This window comes from Cyprinodon tularosa, unplaced genomic scaffold, assembly GCF_016077235.1.
Source record: "Cyprinodon tularosa strain WSP-4 unplaced genomic scaffold, ASM1607723v1 ctg404, whole genome shotgun sequence".
Taxonomy (NCBI): domain Eukaryota; kingdom Metazoa; phylum Chordata; class Actinopteri; order Cyprinodontiformes; family Cyprinodontidae; genus Cyprinodon; species Cyprinodon tularosa.
Genome location: NW_024039124.1, coordinates 391,901 through 415,325, shown reverse-complemented (window position 1 = coordinate 415,325; position 23,425 = coordinate 391,901). Strand labels below are relative to the sequence as shown.

The window sequence follows — 23,425 nt, the reverse complement described above, 5'->3', positions numbered from 1 at the left end:
TATCAGCGGACTGTCTCGTCAGCTTGCCCAACATACTGCCGACATGAATGAACGCCTCACTCAGCTGGAGAATTCGATGCGCTCCAGGTTGTAGTCCATAGAGGACAAGATGGCGGCTCTGCAGTCGAGCAACTTTGCAGGATATACGAACTCGAGGAAGAGAAGACGGGTGAACAACGCCACGCTAGCGGTAAATATATGTTCGATTACTGGTAGCTATGCTAAAAGCAGCCTAGCTTAGCTAGGCAAGCTAAAGACAACCTAGCCTAGCTAGGTAAGCTAAAAGCAGCCTAGCCTAAAGCTTTATTAAAGTGTATTTTTTGTGATTCACAGGAAGCAATATGCCGTCTTAACAACTCGGAAACTAATTGCAGGCGCTATGAACCGGAGCAGGGGTAAGGTTTAAAGAATATGCGGTAAAAGGACATGGATACGGATGGATACCGACCATAGCTGTACTTTTTTTTTTTTTTTCACAGACTACAGTCGCCTCACAATGAGGCGGTGACCTCCTATTTGCTCGGATTTGCACGATGTTGATAAAGACGACATTGTGTGTAAGTGACTTGTTTTAATGTTTTCTCCTTCCTTGTTACTGTGACTTGCGTTTGATTTTTTTTTTTATTCATACCACTCTCATTTAATTGTTTTCCAGCTGCCTGTAAGACGTATTATGAGACGGTATGCAGGAGCTTCAGATACACGCTGCTAGCCAGCACGCTGCGTGCGGAGGCCGCCAGGCTATCTGCTCGGAGTCGGGCCAGAAGAAAGAGAGTAAGACTTTATTTGGTGACTATTTTTCAGGTGCATTGATAGATGTGTTGTGTCCATATGCAGTGCGCTGATTCATTGTTTTTTTTTTCAGCTGCTGAAGGCGAGGCAGAGTGTGCTATCAGATGAGGAAGTGGAACTCTGTAAGTCCGCCACCGTCGACCTCATGTCCGACGAAGAAGATGGCGTCGTCGGCGGTGTCTCTGGATGGATTGTACGGTCGCCGCCATTTCGTAGGCCGGATCTCACTGAACTCTGTGTTAAGCTGCAGTCCCGGTTAGAAGCGATGCCGAAGTACAGGGCCACGCACAGTAGGCGTCTGCACATCGGACCTGCCTCGGAGGGAATGCTGCCTGTTACCTCCAACCCCGAGGAAGCAAACGGACCGTTCACGGAGTTGTAATTTTTAGATACGCATGTGTTTGGATACGCGTTGTATATAGTTGGGTGTGTTTTAATAAAGCTCTTTCTTTGCATAAACAGCTTCCTGGCAAATCTTCATTTCCTGTATAAATTCATTCATGTCCTTGATGGTAGCATAATAATTGTGTCGTAGTGTAGGATAACATAAATACACAGCATATGAATGAATAAATATATGAATGAATAAATATATGAATATATATATATATATATATGAATGAATAAATATATATATGAATAAATATATATGTAAATATATATATATATGCCAACCAATCACGAGCGACTTTACTTGTTTAAAAGGAAGCGGTTCCGTCCAATACTCAGTAAGAAAATTAAAGCCTGGCGTGGCCACGTGTGGTTTTGCTGCCAATCACGAGCGATTTCACTTGTTTGAGAATAGTGGTTTCAGCCAATACTGAGAAGGTTATTCAAGCCAGACCTGGCCAGCCGCGCGGGTTTGCTGCATTCATATGCTAATTAGGGCCATTAGTACAGCTGATCGCTCTCCACATACGTCAGAGTCCGTTTCCGACAATTTGTGGCACGACAAACGCGGACAAGCACGGGTTGCAAATTGTCGGAAACTGACGAAAATCAGGCAGATCTGCGGGAGTTTACGGGGGTTTACGGGGACGAAAATCTCACTTTTCATGCAGTGTAAGTGAAGAAAACTAATAATCTTTTCCAAGACTGTAGGGATTATGATACCATGCATGGTAGTATATTTCTGACCTGTTACTGTCTGTACATCAATTTTCCAAATGTCCCAAACAACCAGGACAACCTATGAAAAAAAAACTATTGAATTTAATGAAGAAACTCAGTCAGGCCTTGGTAATTTTTCTGTGCAAGCTCTGCACTGGTGGAGATAAAGGTCTGTAAATGACAGCTCTTAGGGTGACCCTTGTAGTCTAAATTGAAATCTTAAATATTTTTGCGAATCCAGAAGTAAAAGGCCGTAATTACAGTAAAAGGGATGACTTATCCTTTAGATATTTTCTATTACAGTAAAACTCACCAAAAAAAAAAATAAAAAAATTCTCACCTCTGTATTTGCAGCATATTTAATAGAGTGCCTACGTTAGCTTATTGATAAGGAATATGAACTGGTTCTCAAATGTCTCCTTACCCTTATTGAATTGCAAGGCTATTGTAATTTAAAAAAGGCATTGATAATTGCTTGGAACACCTACCTAAATATGAGATTTATTTCGTATAAATACACTAAAAAAAATAAAGATTTGTAAGATGGTAAAGAATGCATAAGGGTATAGTGACCCTCTTGCAAATTACGAAACATATACTTTTTTAATCAAGTTTGATGACTGAACAGAAAAAAGGCTATTCCCGCCATTTGCATCTCTGCATACTGTAGCTAAAGCTATATACTGCAAGATGGTTATTAAGGATAAAAAAATTATCATTTTACAAAGGTAATAGCCTTGCTAGGATGGATGGATGGATGGATGGACGGATGGACGGACGGATGGACGGACGGACGGATGGATGGGCAACTCATTTAATATCTCGGTTAACTTGCTGGAAAGTTAATGCTGGCCATTAACACCCCTGGTTTCTTCCTGTGGTGAAGCTCGGATGCTATTAACTGCATCCATGAACATTAAAGGGACCTCACTGTACTCCCATGGTCTCCACAGTTCCAGATGTTACCCTAAAGACAACCTTTGAAGTTTTTTGGATTAGATATTTGCATCATGGCGGTATTACAAATCAACTACATGATGGCATCCTTTCAACATGCACTTCCACCTCAGAAAGAGATTCTGATACCCTGTATCCTTCATGGCATATATTCCATTGGATCCACACCATGAAGGATTAAGACAGTTCAAGTTGTAGTCAACAGGAGGCCAGTGAAAGTAGGTCAAAAGATGAAAACTTTTTTTTTTTACCTTTCTGTGTGCTCTTTTTCTATTAATAGCTTGTATTGCTAGTTTTTGTATTTTGGATAATAATGTGTCTTCTGTTTAGGTATTTTCTCATTTGTGAGCGTTAATACTTAGGAATTCTCTCTGTTTGCTTTTCTGTGTTTTCTACTTACCTACAGTACACTGCTGGCTTGCATCCTTGTCAAGGGTTATGGATTTTATTTTACAGTGCTTATCCACATTGTTTAAGTTTTTATTTTTTTTGTAACTTGTCTATTCCAGTCTGCCTAATGCTTCATTTGATTTGGATTCTTGCAACACAGTTTATGGCAATGTATGCCCAGAGGAGCATCTGTCTGGAGAGGAAAGTGTCGGTTTCATTCACAGATCATTTACTTCTGCAACCTGATCTCAGATATGGCTGGACGGAAGACGGGATGAATAGATGGATGGATGGATGGAAATCCAAATATCAAGCAAGCAAAACTAAAACAAAAGTGTCAAAAACAAAACAAGAAATCATTAACAATAATTAAATATTGCAATTAAAAGAAAGATAAAAAAGCAAAACAGCAGAGCAAGATACAATCATGTAATAATAAAGACACAAATCTCATACAACCTCAATAGCAAAAAAAGTGTGTTTTAAAATTTTAAAAACAAGCATGGGTTTTGTCAAAGTTTTAAACTCCGGTTACTCTGTGGTCTACCCTTACCATCCTGCAAGCTGTTTTGGTTTCAAAGAAAGACTCAGGTTCTCCTCCAGCCTTTTTTTTTCAACTCATCAAGTTCAATTCAATGGAGGCAGAAACTATAGAATAATACTTCAAATAAACTTTACCTATAAAAGTTAATATAGAAATAAATTCAGGGGAGTGGCAGACTTGTGGTCAGGCCATTGCGCAAAGCAATACAAAGGTTCTGAGTTCAAGCCCCACTCCCACAGACTGCCACTCTGGGTCCCTACGCAAAGACCCTTAACTCCACAGTGCTCCCCGGGCACCGCACAATGGCAGCCCACTGCTCCCCCAGGTGATGGATTAAATACAGAGAAGTGGTTTGGGCATTGCAGTTGGAATCCAGAAGTTCTGGGTTAAATGCAGAGAGTTCATTTTATAAATAAATAAAAAGGAATAAAAAGCTGAAAAAAACAAAAACAAAACAATATTACTAAATGTGAAATATGCGATTTTAAATATCTATTTTTCTTTTTTAAAAACAATTCAGTATAAGGCAATGTTGCTCCAATTAAGAACTCAAAAACATCATAATAGGCGGCTACTTTCACTCTGGACATGATAAAATACAGCTGACCAATATCAGTTAACAGAAGACACAGACCCATAAGTCATCACCCTGAACCTTAAGCAGCTTGGATATTATGCCTCTCCTCCTTTAGCCCAGACTCTGGAATCAATGTCTTCCCAGTGTCTGGGCAAGCCAACAGAAAGGTTTATTATCTATTAAGGTACTTGAAAACCCCCCCTTCCCACCCACATACATTCATACTCAACTAAACTTTCCATTAGATTTTTGGATAAAGCAGCATTTAATATTTACATAACAGACTATAAAATAAATTAATTAGGCTGTAATTAATAGTTATTAAAGTCAACACAAACACTTGAATTTTAAAACACAATATAGTGAGTTTAACTCAGACTCAGTAAAATAAGTTTACTTTATTCTTTTTAAACTCATCTGAAGGGGAAACTCTTAATTTAAACTCTAAGGTTGGTCCTGTCTAAATAATGACTTGGAGCTACAATCTTTTATTAGACAACAATAACAAAAAAAAGTGAAAATTTTTGGTAAAGTCAGACTGGAGGTAGTTTGCTTAGTGGTAGACAGAGGGATGTCCTAAAGAGCGATGGTGGATGATCTGCTGTCCGGGGATGAGTTTGTAGGCGGTGGGGAGGTTTTTTCCTCCTCCTCCTCCTCCTGTGTCCCTCGGTGTGTTGGGGCTCGGTGAGAGGCCATAGGGGCGTCACACAGGGCTGGTCTGAGCGTTTATTAGCCCGGGGATCCAGGCTCCAGGCTGCTTCTCACTGCAGCGGCGGAGGGCTGTCCGTCTACTTCGCCCAAACTTTCTGGAAACTCACTGAAGAGACCAGAAACGCACTGACAAAGTGTCGCAACTCGCTTCACTCCTAATTGAAACAATCTACTTTAAACCTTAACCACAGCCTGCAAATTTACTTTTTTTTTATTCGAATAAGCCTCACGTTTGCGCACTTTTCTTTTTTTCTTTATTTTTCCGCTTTTTTTTTCTTTTGAAGTTTAACTTGAGATAAAGCCCTTCTCTGTTATTTGAGCCCCATAATGGCTGTTTTATCACTAGCTTTTCTGCTTGTAGGATTTGTTTTGACTTCAGCTGAAAAGGTAAGTGTCTGCACATGCTCGCCGTTCACTGACAGACTGCGGGGTTGATATTTATTTACATTTTATTTATTTGCTGTTGGCTTTTTTTTTTGGGAGCGTTTGTTGTAAAATGGATACAGCTGTTAAGCAGAGAAAAAAAAAGGGGGAGCAGCAGTTTTTAAAAAAGTTTCCCATCTCCTCTGTAAACACTCACACTGCGCTCTCTGTGCGCTCAGTGTTGACACTGCGCCACGCATGGATTCAGCCTGTCACACATGCGAGCCTCTATCATACAGGCATTTTTCTGTTTCAGGCTCCTTTTTTTCTTTTTAGGTCAATAAACCGCTGTCCTGCCAGAGGTGGAGGGAGCTTTGCGACAGGGGAGTGCTAACAAGTTTAGAAATGTGAAAGATAACTCAGGAAACTTATGTTAACTAAGTCTGAGGTAATAATTGTGAAAAAAAGTGAGCAAAAGGCAGTATATAATGCATTTGGGCGTCTAAAAAGAGAAATTATTTTACTTTTGAAACATCAAACCCTGATATCATTGCACAACATGACAAAAATATATATTATGCAGCTAGAAAGTATGTCAATTGTTGAAAACCTTATGGATGGCTCTATAATATATATTTTTTAGCTTTTTTGTTGTCATTACGCTGTCACAAGTACAGAGCAATGAAATTCACTCTCTGTATTTTAAACCATCACCTTTGGGAGCAGAGGGCTGCCATTGTGCGGCGCCCAGGGAGCAGTGTGGGGTTAAGGGTCTCTGCTCAGGGACCAATGGCGTAACGACACAACAATAGACCCGTAAGCAACATTATCTGGGTGGGCCCCATATGAAGAACAATACCCCATCCCCTCCATCACTGTAGCAGCAACATCCACCATTCCCTCTTCGGTTCTTTGAAAGAACGTGTTTATTTAGGGAATTTTTTTCTGTTCTTTCAGCACCTCTGCTTATTCTTTTCTGGAATCCACTTAAGTACCTCTTTTTGGTATCCATTGTCGCTAACACATTGTACATAAAGGTTATGGTTTTAATCTACACTCTGGATTACCCATAATTCCAAGTCATAGTGTAAAAATACATTGTTTCTTTAAGATCTTTATTGCGGTTTGAAACATATTATATGAGTGTATTTTTTACCAATCGTCTGATGAAACATACACAGTTTATTAACATAGCAATTAAAAATACCACTGTCTGCTTTGCTATTGGTGTCGAGTTTAAACGGCTCACCATGATGTTGAAATCTGCCATGTGTTGGGGTATAAATATAGTCCAGTCAGACAATCAGCATCAGGTGGGTAAAATAGGAATTTTTCGCACCATTACATCTGCAAAGAGACATCCTACTCCAGTATTGCGTAGGGGGCCAACCAGGAATCAGTGACGGGGCCCCTAAGAGGTAGGGGGCCCCTAAGCAACTGCAGTCTCTGCTTACCAATATTTACGCCATTGCAAGGGACCCAGAATGGCAGTCCGCGGGAATCCTTGAACCCAGAACCTATGGATTCCAAGCTCAATGCCCTAACCACTATATTATACAGAGCAGTTATACAGAGGAAATTTGGCCATGCTGAACATCGTCTTACCATTTATTAGACATGGACTGATATAAGTTTGGTGAGACCTGTGCCAATACAGATTATATTGACATCAATCCCCAATATTTACTATTCATTTTTTGTTTTTATATTTCTAATTAGGTTGATTCTATAGATTGCCATTGTTTTCTCTTCTCTTTTTACATGAGAGAAATGATACATTGATAATCAATGTTACGCAAGTCACGGCTTAAATAAAAATAAACCTTTATTAACAAATAAATGAAAGAATAATAGCATTGGATAGCTAATAGGGGAAACATCGACACATGTGCCTTGTGTGATCTTAAGGCACCACAGCTGAATGCTTGAATGAATTGGTAAAAAAAAATGCATGTATCTGCTCATGAAAAATATGCTAATATTGGCATAACATTGCATCAGGCTGTATGGATCTATTTCTAGAATATATATACCTTTGGTTGAGATACAGTTAAGGTGTTGTAGTTCTTGTTTTCAACAGTAGGCAAGAGAGATAGAACAACACATCAGCTGGCTATTTTTGGCTGGCCCTAACACATGTCTTGTATCTGCATCGGCATGTGTGACATTGTGGACCTGTCACTATGCCTCTGACTGATCATGCATCCCAGCTACAGTACTTAGCCACAGGGATATCCCTCCCTGACTGGTAGGCACGCATGATTTTCACCTGAGAGTCTGTGGGATCCAACCCCACTTGGGCCCTTCGTTGCATACCTTGCCACACATGCAGATGTGTGCCTGCATTCGCCGTTTCATTAGTGCAGTCAGTGTGTGCCTTTTGCTGCTTCCTCAATTTGCTGTTCATTGTAAATATGTTATCTTTGATTTGCTGATAAATATTTATTAGAGTAATCATACTACATAGAGATACGAGTGTATTAAGCCTTTTCTAACATTCTAATAGTAATAAAAAAAAGTATGATTCCTGCTGACATCGTATCAGATTAATATCAGTACAGGTCTAATCTCAAAGTTGCAATACTGGTATTGTATCAGAAAATAGAAGTATTGAAACGTTTTATCATATAAATAAGGAATAGAAGCCATATCAACTCTAAGAATCAGCGCCCAAAAAACTGTCCGTTAATATACGCTCCATAAATTGCATTAACACACAAACACCATTCCATCTACCGTACTTATTGCTAGCATGTCTTTTTCTATAACTTTACAAACGTCTTATGTCTGTCATCACATCCTCCTTTTTGAAACACAGTAGAGAAGATATCCATTACAGCTAAATGGGCGGTGCTTAGATGATAACTTAAGTTTATCTAATTTTTATATTTGCAAACAGACAAAGGACATATATATGCAAATCTAAGAGCGTAATTCCAAATGCATTGACAAAGACATTGATATAAAAGTAGAAAACTGGTTTAATTTAATAAGGATCCATTAAACAGAGTAAATGAACCAGAAACAAACATGTATAGTTTCTAACCTATTAAGATTCATTTGAATAATTAAGTTGTTATTATTAAGTATTATCACAACATAATTATGACAGATAAGATAAACAAATCAGATGATATCCTATGAATATCTGTTACATCTTTCAAAAATGTATAGGTATATAAATCAGATGTCCTTGAAAAAAGAGTTCTTTATGAAGTTTGCCTTCCGTCTCTGCTTACAAGTGTCTCTGTTCTTCTCTCAGTGCTAACTGGTGTGATACTAATGATCTCTGAAGAGTGCAGCATGTTTCAATTGAGGGACAAATTGAGGGACAAAGCTTTGGTCATCAGACAAACTTTAAAAAAAGCATAATGAAACAGTACCTATTCCGTCCAACTGGAGCCCTTCTTCCAAACAAAGCTTTTTTCGTCTTGTGGTTCATTGGTGTCTGGTGATCCACAAGGAAGACTTTTAAAAATGGCAGAAATGTTTTATTTTATTTTGGAAGTCACACTATTCGGCAACCAGATCGCTGGTGCTAGAAGAAGTGTGTAAAGGAGAAGTTCCATCCACCAATTATGTCCCCATGTGTCATTTCTTTTTAGAAGGTTTTCACAGTTCTGTTAAATTATCAATAAATACTGGATTTCACCCAGTTTTATATTGATCCATGCAAAGGACATATTTTGCTGCATCCTTCACACTAACAATAAAGCACATTTTATTAATGTTTGTAAAATGGAAATCCTTTCCATTTCGGACTTGCTGCTGCCAAAACAGCCATGCTTCCTGTGTGAGACCAGATTAATTCACCTCTGTGGGGAAAAAAACAGATTGTGATTGAATAAACAAAACAAAACTGTAATGCAAAATCCAAAAAGTATGGCTACATTCAGTTATGATTGAATTTCTTCAAAATTTTCAACCCATCTGAAACTGTTGTTGACAGAGCCAGTGCTTCCATTTTTGCAAACAACTGTTTCTTTGCAATACCTTATACTAGGTATCCATTTGGAGGTCATGGGAGTCTCACCTTTCTCCACATAACTCTACCCTTTACTCATTCATTTGTCAAAGTCATTTCAAGGATGTAATTTGACTCTAGAAAATCTACACCTGTAATAAGTGGGAGAAATTTGAGAACAATCAGTCTCAGCCTCAGTCTCCTTCAATAGGCCCAGGCACAGAGTACAAACGAGTTGCACACTGAGCTAACAGAACACATGGACCATTAAAGAAGGAAAAAACCCAATTATCCTTTATAAAATTGATAATAGGTCTGGCTGTTGTTTGCCTGCTTGATGTAATGATTGAAATCATGACATCCTAAATTGTCTCCCTATTGTTGGTTATTGGTAATTATATTATACAATTAACAATTGTTTAATAATCTTTGGGCAAAAATTGTTTAGGTGATGTGAAATCTGCTAATCTGTTAGCTTCCATCAATCTCACCACTGCATCCTGCACGGAAGATCATTTAAGCGTTCACTTTATCCTTTTTCCATAGTCCGTAAGTGGCCACATATCTTTTACATCCTCTGCTTAAAAATACATTTTTTGTCTAGAAATAAATTTTTTAACTTTTGAGTCAAGCTTAGCCCAGTGAATGGCTTAATGATGATTCTTAATTTACCATTTTTAATGTAAAAATTGGCATATCACTATTTTATATCTAATTGCTGTCATTTTCTACATGATTTTAAGTAATTAGATGTTAATTATTTTCATGCTTTGACACAATTAACGACCTGTTTCTTTTTTCTCTTACAGGCTGGTGACGTAGACAAAGAAGGTAAGATCTTTGGAAAGTAAATGGACGTTTTTATTAATGTCTATACTATTGAAAGATTCAGAAGGAAAATTGCAAAGAGATTAAAGTGGATGGACAGTGAATGACTGGAGTAGTTCTGTGATACACAAGCAGAGTTTGACTCTTCCATACACAATTTTAAAACAACTGTTTGAACGGCTTTGTTATACAGGAAAGAGAATTCCGCCTCTAAATCCTGCACATCTGTTCTCCATTCTGAGGTTAAGGAGCAAGTGAGCTGCCTCAGAGTCCACGTAGGATCCTTTTACGCTTGTAGTTATCTCCTGAAAACCTCCAGGGCCCTCGCACAGCAGGACGGCATTTGTCTGTGGTTGAGCATTTGTGGCTGCCTGTTGCTTTTAGTCTGCCACTGTTGGCTCAACGTGGCCATTATCAGGCTTGTTAAGCAGCCACTGCTCTCATTACATGTGGTTTCTGCTTAACTTTTTCACCTTTTTTTCCCTTTAATGTTAAAACCAACTGAAATCCTTACCAACCTCTTGTAGGAGCATAATTGCACAGGGCCTGTTTAATAAATCAAATCATAGGATAGTAAATTCTAATGTTGTGGTTAGGAAAAAAAAGTTAAATACAAAAATTATTACAAAATTAGCAGTTAAAAGTTCAATCAGAGCATAAAGTTCAAGCAGTTACTTCATTTTGTTACTGTTCTAAGGGCACAAACAACCAAGAAAGTTTTAATAACAATCTGGGTAAAATGTCAGTAGATTATTGCACTATTTTGTTTTATAATTTTGTATATGAAACATACTTAACAGTAAATGGTTAACTTAGTACAAGTGTGTAAAATGAGTAGAGGACATATCTACTTAATTTCAATAGTGGAATCTGCAAAACAGAAAAGTTCAACATTTAATTTTAATTCATTTAATCAGTAGGGAGAAAAATGTAGTTAAACAGAAGCAAAGGTGGCAGATCTATTGGCACCCATTCTGATAGGAGGACAGTACTTAGCTTTCTGCTGTGACATTTAATGATACTGAAACAAAGTGAAGGTGATAGAGAGATGTGCAAACAGTAATGTTCAGAGTGGGTCCTCTCTGCTGCTGTTTTTCTTCCTTTGCTCTGCCTACAGATAGGAAAGGATTTACGTTTTTGGGACTTATAGGGTCGCAAAGGAAGTTTGCTTTTGTGTCTTGTGTTCAGTTTCTGTGTTGATCTGATCTCTTTTGGATCATCATCCTGCTAAAAAGAACAGTGAAGACCTATTCTTCAGTGTTTTGGTAGAGTCAACACTATTGTTTATAAAAACTCCAGATGCAGTCAAACAAGGTTTACAGGCCCAGATAATAAGTGACCCTTCACCCACCACAGTTGCTGCTCTCTAAACTTGAAGAATTAGTTTTGGACCTATCGTTCCTTCCTCTTCTAAACTTGGGACACTATTTGACTTTTGTTTGTCACACTTTTGTTTGTTTTAAGCTCTTTAATTATGGTTCTTCGAACATGTGATTGTTAGTTGAGGAGCTGTTTCCTGTCTATAAAGATAAGGTCACATCTGCTTTACTTAAATGGCATGTTCTCTTTTTACTTTCCCAGGGTTGCAACTTGCCACCAGAAAAAAACATCAGTTATTTAAGCTTTGGAATTTATATTCTCATTGCTTTAGCAAAACTGAACATTTGGAGATATACAACCTTTAATCTGAGAAAGTTATTCAATGGGTTTAAAAAACACAAACAGTGGTGTAATTGGACCCTCCATCTCACAGCGTTACGTTTTCTCTTCTGTGACACATTACATTTTAGATAATTCAGAACAATTTTATCTTGTATTTTATTAAATATTAAACCTTAATATTATGTCACGTGATAAACTTATTCAGTAATTTTTGTCATATCCTTGATGCAGCACTTACAGAATCCTAAATGATAAATTATAACAAACACTGCTTTTCTGCAACATTAACTGAGTTTGGCACGATTTTAACTCTTTACCTGCCTAAGGTTGAAGGAGCATCACATTAGGGGTGCCTAACTTCAGTTGTTATGAACTATTATCATGCAACTTTTGGATGCATCCATTCTCCACACCCTGGAATCCAATGAATATTTTATTTTTCTTTACCAGGACTCTGCAGTTCTGAATGAGATGCTGATAAGGGGAATCAGCCATTTGATTCAGGTGTGCTGGAGAAGCAAAAGATCCAGAAATTGCAGGAAAATGTAACTTAATGGCCGGTAACTTCAGTCGGTTTGAAAAGCACATGATTCAGAGGGATCAGTTTGGCCCACCTCAGTCACAAGGCAAGGAATTAAATATTATTTTATTATTGTTGAAAGACTATTTGTTAGACTTTTGGGTGGATATTTGATGCAGATGGGGTTCTTGTATTAGCTGCTCCTTAAAAAGTAAAAAGAAAAAAAAAAGCCCAAAAGCCCAGATTTGAAATCTCTTTGTTAAAAGCCAAGTCCATCGGGGAAGTCATCCTTTTTATTTTTTCTCTTCTTTTAAAACAATATTATTCTCATATTTAAGACGCTTTTATCAGGAATCTATCAGCAAATATGTTTAGCACATTGTATATATGCTCTCTCTGCTTGCCCTACACTTCTCCTACAGTGGGGAAATTCAGGTGTGTCAGCAGAAAAGCAATTAGGCAGTGAAGGCATACAGTATATTTATACTCAGGTATATAAAATATGAAACAGAACAGAAATCCAATGAAGATAAGTATGTGTTTTCTTAAATGGAAAAGAAAACCAGACCAAAAAGGTAAAGTGTAAGTAATAAAAAGAAAATACCTCATGAGGCAACAAAGGCTGCTAGGGATTTCTGTTAAGAACAACTTTTACCTCATTTTGGATGTTTTTTTTTTTTTACTTGGAAGGTTGGTTTATGTCAAAATGTCACTTTTTTACTGCTACTGCAATGGAATAAGGATTTTACCCATCACTGGTTCCAATAAGTTCATCCTCCTCTTTATGTTGGTAAAAAAAAAAAAAAAAATCATGGACAATTTTCTATCTGTTTTAAGATAGTTTAAACAATAAATCCTGGGTTTGGATTATGTTACAGATCCATTCTATCCAGCTGTTAATTAGGTTTATTTAGAATATGTGGATGTGGATTGCATGGATTCCTTCAAAAGATGCTGTTTTGGTACCACAGTTTCAAAGTACTTCAAATCCTTTTGGAGATGGGTTAAGATTGGATTTAACATCCTCTGATTGAGAAATATCTTTGTTGATGGAGAACTTTTGAACAACTGTGGAGGAGGCAGCAGAGAAATCCATCACAGCAGATATAGGGCTGCATATTTCTCATCTCATCCCCCTTTGGTTGCAGGAAAATGGATAGACCGGCATGCCTGTATAACATGACTTATTGAATTTTTTTCTTTTTACAGAAAGTAAAAAGGAATAAATGGATGCTGAGAAACAGCTAAATGTTTTAAAGCTGCATTTTCCTTGACAGTGAAAATTGCTTAAAGATCCAATTGTCTTCTTAATCTTTATGATAATATCTATTAGGGATCCAGGTAATGGATTAATTCAATTTAGTTTATTTATATAGCGCCAATTCACAACACGTCATCTCAAGGCGCTTTACAGTTCACCAGATCATACAGTCAAACTGATTCAAAGTTTTCTATCTAAGGAAAACCAGTTGATTGCATCAACTTGTTTACTCTAATGCAATCCCTCACACTACAGTAAGCATGCTTGTAGCAATAGTGGAGAAGAAAAACTTCCTTTTAACAGGAAGAAACCTCCAGCACAACCAGGCTAGACTGGATTCTGGACTGGATTCTGGATCAGGTTTCTGTTCTAGCATGCATCTGCTCTGGCATTACTTCTCTTGCAAATACTAGTCAGACTCTGCTTAAGAATGAATAGCAGCACCTTCTAGTGGATAGCTGTAAAACTGCAACACTGAAATAAATTCTATCTAAGCAGATGCTATCAGTTAATCCCGTGAAACAAATAATCTAATAAACCATTAAACAACAGTTAATTTTTAGATGAATATTTGTTTACATCCCTATTAGGTATTTGGATTTCTGTGTTGCATAGATTCAACTCAGTTTTGCCAACTCTTTTGAGTGCATAGATATTGTATATTTATAAAGATTGTTGTCAGCTGTCAGCTTGCGATAGGTACTGTTTCAATTTGAACTGATACACTACCAATGCCCTGTACCCTGATATTGGTTTTAGAACTCAGCCGAACCAATGTTCCGTACCATGCTAATGTCTACTTAAACATTAGGCTTACCAAGCCGCAGCAGATAAAGATGATAATGCGGCCACTCTCATGTTTTTGCTGCAACATTGGTAACTGTAACGGGTTCAGGAAATTGTCTCTCAACAACCACAAGGAAAATCTTGTGCTTAACCTCCTTCCTCAGATCAAAACTTCAGGTCACAAATACTTAATCTTCTAATAAGCTTCATCATATATTGAAATCAGTAGCCGTCCTCTCATTTGCTTTATATAACCCATGCTTTCTTACTTTGGTGTAGCAGCAGCTTCTGACCTCACCTTCATCATCACGTTTTTGTGCATGCAGCAAAACATGATCAATCAAACAATTCTTCCTGAAATGTGGCCCTGGTGTACATAAGTACTTGGGCTTTTTGGAAACCATTATTTATTGATCTAGCACGGGCAGGACTGTGTTCCCCTTTGCCAGATAGCGTTGAGGAAATACATCCATCTGCATTTCATGATTCTAGGCAATAATGTTGCCATGTCAAAACAATTTGGTTTTCGAAGGCCTAATGTATTTTATTTAATGTCATAAATTATCTGGGAAACAGAATATTTGGCGTTCAACAGTTGTTAGTAGAGATCATGCAAACTGCCAGAGATAGAACGTTATTATATGTACAGTTTGACATTGTCCTGTAAAGTAAATCAACGTTTTCTGTGATATTCTACTTCAGACATTTCTTCTATTATACTGTTGTAAACATAAGGCAAACATTCACTTGTAAATATGTGTTGTCTCTGTAGAATGACAGACTATAAATGAGCATAAACATAACTTTATAACCCTCTCCAAATTAGCTGCTTTCTTTCCATCTTGGCACTGAGTAAAGTTAAGCTGATATGCCTCAAACTATGAACTAAAGACACATTTGCATTTATAGAAAGGCCTTCACTAATGAAGACCAGTGTTTTATTTTCACCACCTAGCTGCTTTTCTCCTGTCTTTCATACATTAATACAAATTTTTTTTTTTTCTGTTAACTACTGGTCTGTTTGGGGATTGTTTTATATATTAATTCCGGATGTGCTCCAAATCAAATTGCATTTGCTTGGATTTGCTACAGAGAATACACAAATACGCATAAATTATTCCTTGTCTTCATCTAGGTAGGAGAGATTGTTGTTTTGAATTTAACTTGGGCCTCCTGAGGTTTACACAAGCGTAACATTTCAAAACAAAAGTAAATTCACATCCTGGCTACACTTAGAAATGGCTGGCACGAACAACATTTCATCTCTCAAATATTTGCCACAGCAGCTTTAGATCTGAAGCTCTCTGTCTGAAAACCTGTGTTGTAATGCTAGTATCATTCCTACACATGTTGCTCAGGATCTAAGGTGGAAATATCGGGAAAACCATTGTGCTGATGTTAACAGAAAGAGCACTGCTAACATGATGTAATGGAGAGGTTTGTAAATGCTCCATTAACAGGGTGTTCTGTTCTGGATTTTATTGCATATTCATAGCCACAAACATATCTGTGGTTTGTTTCTACTGCATCTATAATGTGTTTTTATGGAGAAGCAAATTCTGTGTATTGTGAGAAAGCCACTGAGACTCCTATAAGTCAGTGGTTCTCCTTCCTTCTCTTGAAGTACCCCTGTCCTGCATGTTTAGTTGTCTCCTCACTGCCACACACCTGACTTATGAATGCTGCAGTGGAGAGAAATCCAAAACATGCATAGTTGTGGTACCAGAAGAACAAGATTGAAAGCCAATGTGTTTCTTATAAATACACAAATGATTGTAATCCTTTGCCTGTATTGTAAAGTTGTTGTTTTTTTCAGTGTAGCAAGATCTGTCTGAATGTCTTCTTGTCATTCATGATTTTTTTTTTAAGTTTAAATATTTAAATATAATTGCACTTAATCGGGAACCCAGACTGAGAATGAACAGGGTTTAGGGTAAAAGTCACGCTTTTAAAAAGTCCCCTCTAATATATTTGAAAAAGTTGATTTCATGTGATTTTCTTTTCTTTCTTCACAACGTCTTTAAATACCACTCTGTTTATCTGACATATGTTAAGATCAGACAAAGAATAAATAGAAAATGCAGTCTTAATCATGTCAGGTATTTCTGGAACCGAACAAATCCAACCAATGTCCCCCTTGTTGAGTTGGAATTCATTTTGAGTCCTGTTCTTAAAAATAAGCCAAGCTCATAATGCTGCTGAATTGTAAAATAAAATAATACAAATAGCACACAACAAGGCTTCAAGCTTTTATTTGCCTTAAAGAACCCAAATCAAAGAAAGCAATGTAACAGAGCAATTGAAAGAAATAGAATACACAGCCATTTTTGGACCTCGGTCATTTCTGGTAAGTGCTGGACTTTTCCAGAGGTCACAGGATGACTAGAATTACACCAAGAATGTATTGATGACCCATTCAGGAGGTTAAAAAAATAACATAGAATGAAACACTGCTGGTTGCCTTATTAAAGCTCATGAGCCAACAGTAATAAGAAGGAAAGGCTTTGGGCTCTTACTGATCCCTAAGGTGGGGAAAATATCTTTTGGGCTGAAAAGAAATTAGTGAAAGAGTTTGGAAGCTGTGTGTTAGAATTAATGAAATGATTCAAGCACAGAAAAGGATAGTTTGAAAGCTTTAAGCATTTATCAGGTTATTTTTGATATTACAAGTGTTTGATAATCTCAAACATTAAAATATTGGCAAATGATATACAGTGGGAATTTGAAAAGTATAAAACAAATTTTCACTGAACTGCATGTAGCAGGTAGGAAGAGTACAAGATAGACCAAAAAAAAAAAAAATGGACTTCAGCTTTTGTAGTTGTTTTGTTTGTAATTTTTAAGGTTTCTCAATTCAGTGCTTGTGTCAGAAAAAATCTAACTTTAAAGCCATTTGGGATGTTTCCTCCCAGTCTGAAGCAGTGGATGGATGGTGTTTGCTCAAAAGAGTTTAGGACTCTGTTTCCCACTTACTGTAGTCATTAGAGAATGCCCTCATTTGGTGAATTGGAGACCATAGCAAAGCCATGCTTCTTTGTCCATCCATCCATCCATCTTCTAATGCTTAGTCCTTGTCGGGGTCGCGGCCAGTGCCTATTTCCGGCAGTCAATGGGCAAGAGGCGGGGTACACCCTTGGACAGGTCTCCAGTCTGTAACAGAGCAACACAGAGACACACAGCCTTGCACACACACACTCTCACCTAAGGACAATTAGAGCCAATTAACCTAACAGTCATGTGTTTGGACTGTGGGAAGAGGCCAGGAGAGAACCCATGCATGCACAGGGAGAACATGCAAACTCCATGCAGAAACACCCCGGGCTGGGAATCAAACTCAGAGCCTTCTTGCAGCAAAGCAGCTGTGCTACCCACTGTACCGCTGTGCAGCCAGAATGTCAGTTTACTTAATGAGGACATCAGACAGAGGCCCAGCAGGGAACAGATTTGATGTTGGTCCTCTTGTTGAAGCCTGCATCCGGATGAAGTAATCTTTTGATTATTTCCACTTCATCACATGTGGATATACTAACAGAAGTCAAGGGGTGTAAAGCGATGCCAGCCTTTCTTCTGGAACAAGCTTCAAATGTTGAGCTTTGTTTGCAAACTCCAGGGAGTTATTTATGTGTTTACACAAAGCCACCCTAAAATACCAGCAAGGTGCTCCGCAGTGTTTTATGTTTCAAAATTTATGAGGCTGATGATAGGTCTGAGTGATGTTGCTTTTTTGTGAATTTTGGGAAGTCCATAAATGAGGTGTGTATTCCCCTGGGCGCAATCAAGGAGCATTTAACTGTTTTGTCCCCTACAAGTTTCTGCAAGTAAGTGTTGGTTGGGTTCCTCTTCATTCTCAGATGTTGTGCAGTAGCTCTGTTAAAGCAGGTGTTTTTCTTTGTATTATGTACTGTTGTGAAGCTCAGTGCACCTTGTCAGTTGCAAAAAATATATATTTTCTTTCCTAATTGATTTATATTATAATTGTTCTTTACTCTTGTGTGCCATTGGAAGGGGGTGGTTTGTCACTATAGATGATTGCTGTTACCATCATTCAAAGTTCTCCTTATTTCTGTCAGGTTATTTCTAATAGCAGCTTCCATGGTAATAATTAGTTCCACAGCTGTGATTTTTGTGAAGAAATAGCAAATGTTCGACTTTTGGGCAACATGTCCTTTTGTGGTTATAGTAATCTTCTGTCCAACAGGCATCGAAACAACTGCCTCAGGAAATTTGTGTTGTTGGATTGATGCAGTTCTTGCCTGGTGGGTTGTGTTCTTGAAAGCACTAGCTTTAACTGTGCATTAGGAAGTTTAACGTCATCCTTAAACAAGTGCCTTCATTACAAGTAAAAAAAAAAAGGCAGCTGTATTCATTAAATGAGAAAGGTTTCAAGAATGTATGAGAAAACATTTCAGGCTCTGAAGAGCAAATGTTAGGCAATATGAAAAATATCTGACAACATAAGAATCGAAATAGGTCATTATTAATAAACCTTTATTGTTCATTTCTGATGAACAGTTGCATTGTAAACCTGTAAGCTCAAAGTGTTTTTATAAGCATATATATACAACGACCATATAAGTCCTGGTTTTTAATATCATATCTAAAAACTTTGATGCATTTAATCAGGATTGCTTGTTATAGATCAACAAAAGTACAACTTAATTATGCAGTTTAAGGAAATAACAAAGTTTTCTCAGTTTACGAAAGAAAATCTGAAATGTGTGTTCTTCCCTGTTCAATCTGATAGCAACGGAGAATATCCAGCACAGTCAATTGCATACAGACATCCTATAATTAGTAAGTGCATTCCACATACAGTAGGACTTATTTAATTTCAAGAATAATGCAGCTGTTTTGTGAAGCCCTGTTATTCAGAGAAGCAGCCAAGGGAGCTGGTTTTTTTGGAACACAAATCTGAACTTAAAAAAAAAAAAGAAATCCACCAGATCCCCTGCTTACAGTTCGTAACAGCCCATCTAAAGGACACATCAATCATGATGAGGCTCCAGCCACACAACTAAACTTTAACCTACTATTGCAATCAACACATCCACCCATATTAAACACGCTGGTAGCAGCGTCATGCTGCAGGGAAGCTTTCATATCTCAGTAGGGTTGGGGCTGATGTAAAGAAGAATGGAGTTAAATACAAGCAGAACTTGGAATAAAATCTGTTAAAGGCTGCAGACTGAAGGCTGACCTTTCAACAGGACAAGATCCCAAAACTTACAGTCAAGCAGTGGTGTAATGGCTTGTATCAGACTCACTCATATGCTGGAATGGCCAAGTCTAGACCAAATTCTTTGATTCTACAAGAATCTAAAGATTGGCTTGCTTTCCTTTCAAATGGGAAAAAGCTAATTTACTATGTGCAAAACCTTTTGTCAGTGAATGTTTAGTAGTTGGACATAACCCAATAAACGTTAGTATGTGTGAATGCAGCTTTAGGTGATGCTACAAAGTGTTTGTATGGAAATGCACACCACACATCCTTAGTTTTACTTGTACCACCTAAATATGCACAACTTGTTGTTGCAGTGAAATCACAAGGAATTTTTTCTTAAGATAAATGTTTAAAAGTTCAGGGTGTGAATACTTACTCAAGAGACTGTAAAGATGTATTTCTAACTATTCTAACAATTTAAAGTTTAAAAGTATCAAAGAGTTCTTCCAAATATCAAACCTTCGATAAATATAAATACATTTTCAAGTTTTAACCAAAATGTATCATTTTAAGCACAAAATATCTAATTTGTATATTCTCTCTCTCCCTCTCTCTACTCTTATGTTTTTTAAATTTCCTTGTAGAAGATGTTTTTGCATATAAGCCAACAAAGTCTGTGAACTAGCCTTGTTCTATTCGAGCTACAGGCTCAGGCCTCAGATTTGTCGTGTGAGTGGTTGAACATTAAAAGAGCCAGATAGTTCAGTGGAAAGCTGGAAAAGATCAAATGCAGCTGAAAGATGCTACATTAAAGACATGCGAGGAGTCTGACATCTAACTTCAAACAACTGATTTGAGTATTCAGAAAATATCTGAGCTACTTTAAAAAAAGGCCCCGCCTGTTTGGGGGGAAAAAAACTCACCATGAGAAGAAGCACAGAAAAAGGCATTTTGCAATATGATATCTTTAGTTTATGATATTTTAATAAAAAATGTAATGTAGAGATACTTTCTATTTGTGGGGAGTGCTTTGAGTAAGTTGAAAGTGTCTCCCGTAAATATCTGCTGCTGCCTTTACATCGAACTTTCCTTTTTCATCTGACAGACCAGCTGAGAAGCCGGCTGAAGGAGTACGGCCTGGTGATGCCCTTCAGCACCGACTCCCACGGACACTACCTGTCCCACCTGCTCTCGGCCACTCACAAGCAGCGCGTAAGGAGAGAGGCCTTCTCCTCTGAATCAGAGCAGAAACTGTTCTTTAACATCACAGCCTTTGGAAAGGAGTTCCATCTGCGGCTGCGGCCTAATGACAGGCTGGTGGCGCCCGGAGCGATGGTGGAGTGGCACGACGAGGTTCAGGGATTTGGAAACATCAGCGACAGCTATGGTGGAAACTCTACTGTTGGCGCCAACCAGACTGACACCACGGAGAGGATACTCCAGCGGGAGCTGCTGAAGACAGACTGCACATTTATTGGTGACATCACTGACGTCCCTGGAGCCACGGTTGCCATTAACAACTGTGATGGACTGGTAAGTCCTTCCCTGCTGTAAAGTCTGTTACCCCCCCAGTCCCCTAAACTCCTTTCTTATCTTTACAAAGTACCATGACCTTATCAAGAACCTTTAGGGATTTGGGGCGTCTCTAACTCTGAAGTTTATCCATTCTTTACGTCAGCACTTGACATTTTTATAGCATATTGTTATTTTGGAGATGCCTTTCTAACTGGCAGGTTTTTTTAACGGGTGAGTGCTCATCCATCGCTGTGACAAACACAGCCTCTCCTCCAGACCTCTTCCCAGCATAAAACATGGCTTTCTTTTGTGTCTGACAAAGGTCTCCTTCCTATCTACCCTCGTAAAACATTTGAATGGTAATCTGGGAACAACTGGGGCCAAAACGTCTTGGAGTGAACTACGTTCCTCTCCACGTTTGAGAGGAAAATTGGCTCAAGTTCCCAGCTTTAGGCGGAAAAATCTCACAAAGGTTGTGTTTGTTTATTGGTTGACAGTGAAATTCATGTAAAAGAAAAGCAGTCATAGAAAAAGATATCAAAACATATATTTTTTTCTTTTTTCTTAAGCTTTATTACCTGAATAATACATTATAAAAACAAATGTGGTCTCAGCTCTGAATATTTTTTAAGCCTTAGGCTTGAATTTGACATCCTCAACCTGCAGTATGTAGACTGAAAATAAAGCAAACAAGTCTGTAGTAGTATTTTCTGTGTATAAATAAGAATATTCTGCTTTTATTTTCTGGTTGTACATTAGAACTCTGTAGAGTCCTGCAGCAGTTTGGCATTGTTGGCAGGCTTTTAAAAAAATAGGCTTTTCTCATGATTATGACTGAACTTAAAGTGAAACTCAGCCCTTGCCAATATTTTCCACTTGGTTTTAAAGGGAAATAGGGAGGGCAGTTAAAAGTTGTTTTAGTATTTTTTTTCTATTTTATTCTTAGCTTTATGTTTCCCAAAATTTGTTTTGGGGTGAATCTATATATGTATTTTTTTTCTTTCAGCATTTCATATGTATTTTTGAAAACAAATGGAGCTATCCATTCCCCTTTTTTGTGGCACAGCTTGTCGTTCAAAATTAATATTTAAATACTCTGCCATTGATTTCAGCTTTTAGTTTTTCCTTCTCTGGTTTTAGTAGGTGTTTGGTTTACATTTTTCTTTCAACCATGTGAAGTAATTATTAACTTAGCAACTTTGCACATCAGTTAATTATTTATTAGAATCAATGTTGCTTGCAATGTTTTGCATTACCTAGTCTGCTAATGAGAAAGATAGAAGGAGAGAATAAGATCCAGTTGTGAATATTTTATGAGTTTATTGACATTTTTCACATTGCTAACAGAATTGTAACCTTGTGTTTGGAGTTCGATGTCAAATATACAAGAAATATACATGAAAACTAGCATTAAATTAGTGGTTTAGAACAAGAGAAAAGACGTAGTTGTTTATGTGGCCCATTTGGGAAATATTTTCCCGCCCCTGCCTTATATTAAATTTCTTCTCACAGCATTGTAGGTCTTACACTAATCTCTAATTAACTGGCAGGAGTTTTATGTTCCTGAAAACAAATCCGTTATAAACACCGAAACTAAAACATTCACCTCAGGACAAGAGTTGTAGCTACTGTGACATCTTGTTAGCAGGAATCATTTATCAATGGTTTTCCTTTTCTCTGGGAAGCATTTGAAGTCTCTGCACAGAGACAGTTGCACCAGAGTTTATTTTTACAAGTCACATCCTCCATAGAATTCCATCTGACTCATCCTAATATTAGAGGCTGGGTAGCACCTTTGGTTAAGATATTTAAAATAAGAATACTACTTGTTTTGTTTTGCCTTAGATAAAATTTAGATGTTTTACTAAAACTTGGTATTTACCCATAAATAATTATTAAAGTTTGCAGGATAAAGTATGTCATCACCTGTATGATGGAGTCGTGGAAAGCATTAAGTACACCTCATGATTCATCAACTTGCAGATCCAGCTTTAGCAGCCGTAAATCTGTTAGTAGTTGTTTTTTTCTCACACTTTATTAGTATCTCACATCACCGTACAAGAATTGTGGCCCACTCCTATTCATTGCTTCATTCAATAAGGTATGCAGACACTGGTTTTCACACATCTTTCTTAAGGCCCACCAAAGTATTCATACCTGGCAGTGGTCTGGACCATAAATTGTCAATTCATTTCCAGTTGTTCAGACATTGCATGTTTGCTGCTGTATTTGGCATGATTGTTCAGTAGTGACTCAGTCTGTGCCAAAGTGATTTGAATTCATT

At 37.6% G+C, this 23,425-nt stretch overlaps 1 protein-coding gene across 5 annotated transcripts in view; it reads left to right on the top strand.

Annotated features, from left to right (window-relative positions):
- Positions 1-5,044: 5,044 nt before the first annotated feature.
- Positions 5,045-23,425, top strand: part of adamts3 (ADAM metallopeptidase with thrombospondin type 1 motif, 3) — a 284,275-nt gene continuing 265,894 nt past the window's right edge. For 3 of the 5 annotated variants that reach the window (XM_038298273.1, XM_038298274.1, XM_038298272.1), the window contains exons 1-3: positions 5,045-5,468; positions 10,218-10,239; positions 20,732-21,159. In XM_038298273.1, coding sequence (XP_038154201.1) covers positions 5,409-5,468; positions 10,218-10,239; positions 20,732-21,159 — 510 coding nt within the window. In that variant the 5' untranslated portion in view covers positions 5,045-5,408. The remainder of the gene's footprint in view (positions 5,469-10,217; positions 10,240-20,731; positions 21,160-23,425) is intronic. The other 2 variants (XM_038298277.1, XM_038298275.1) reach the window with 1 other exon arrangement.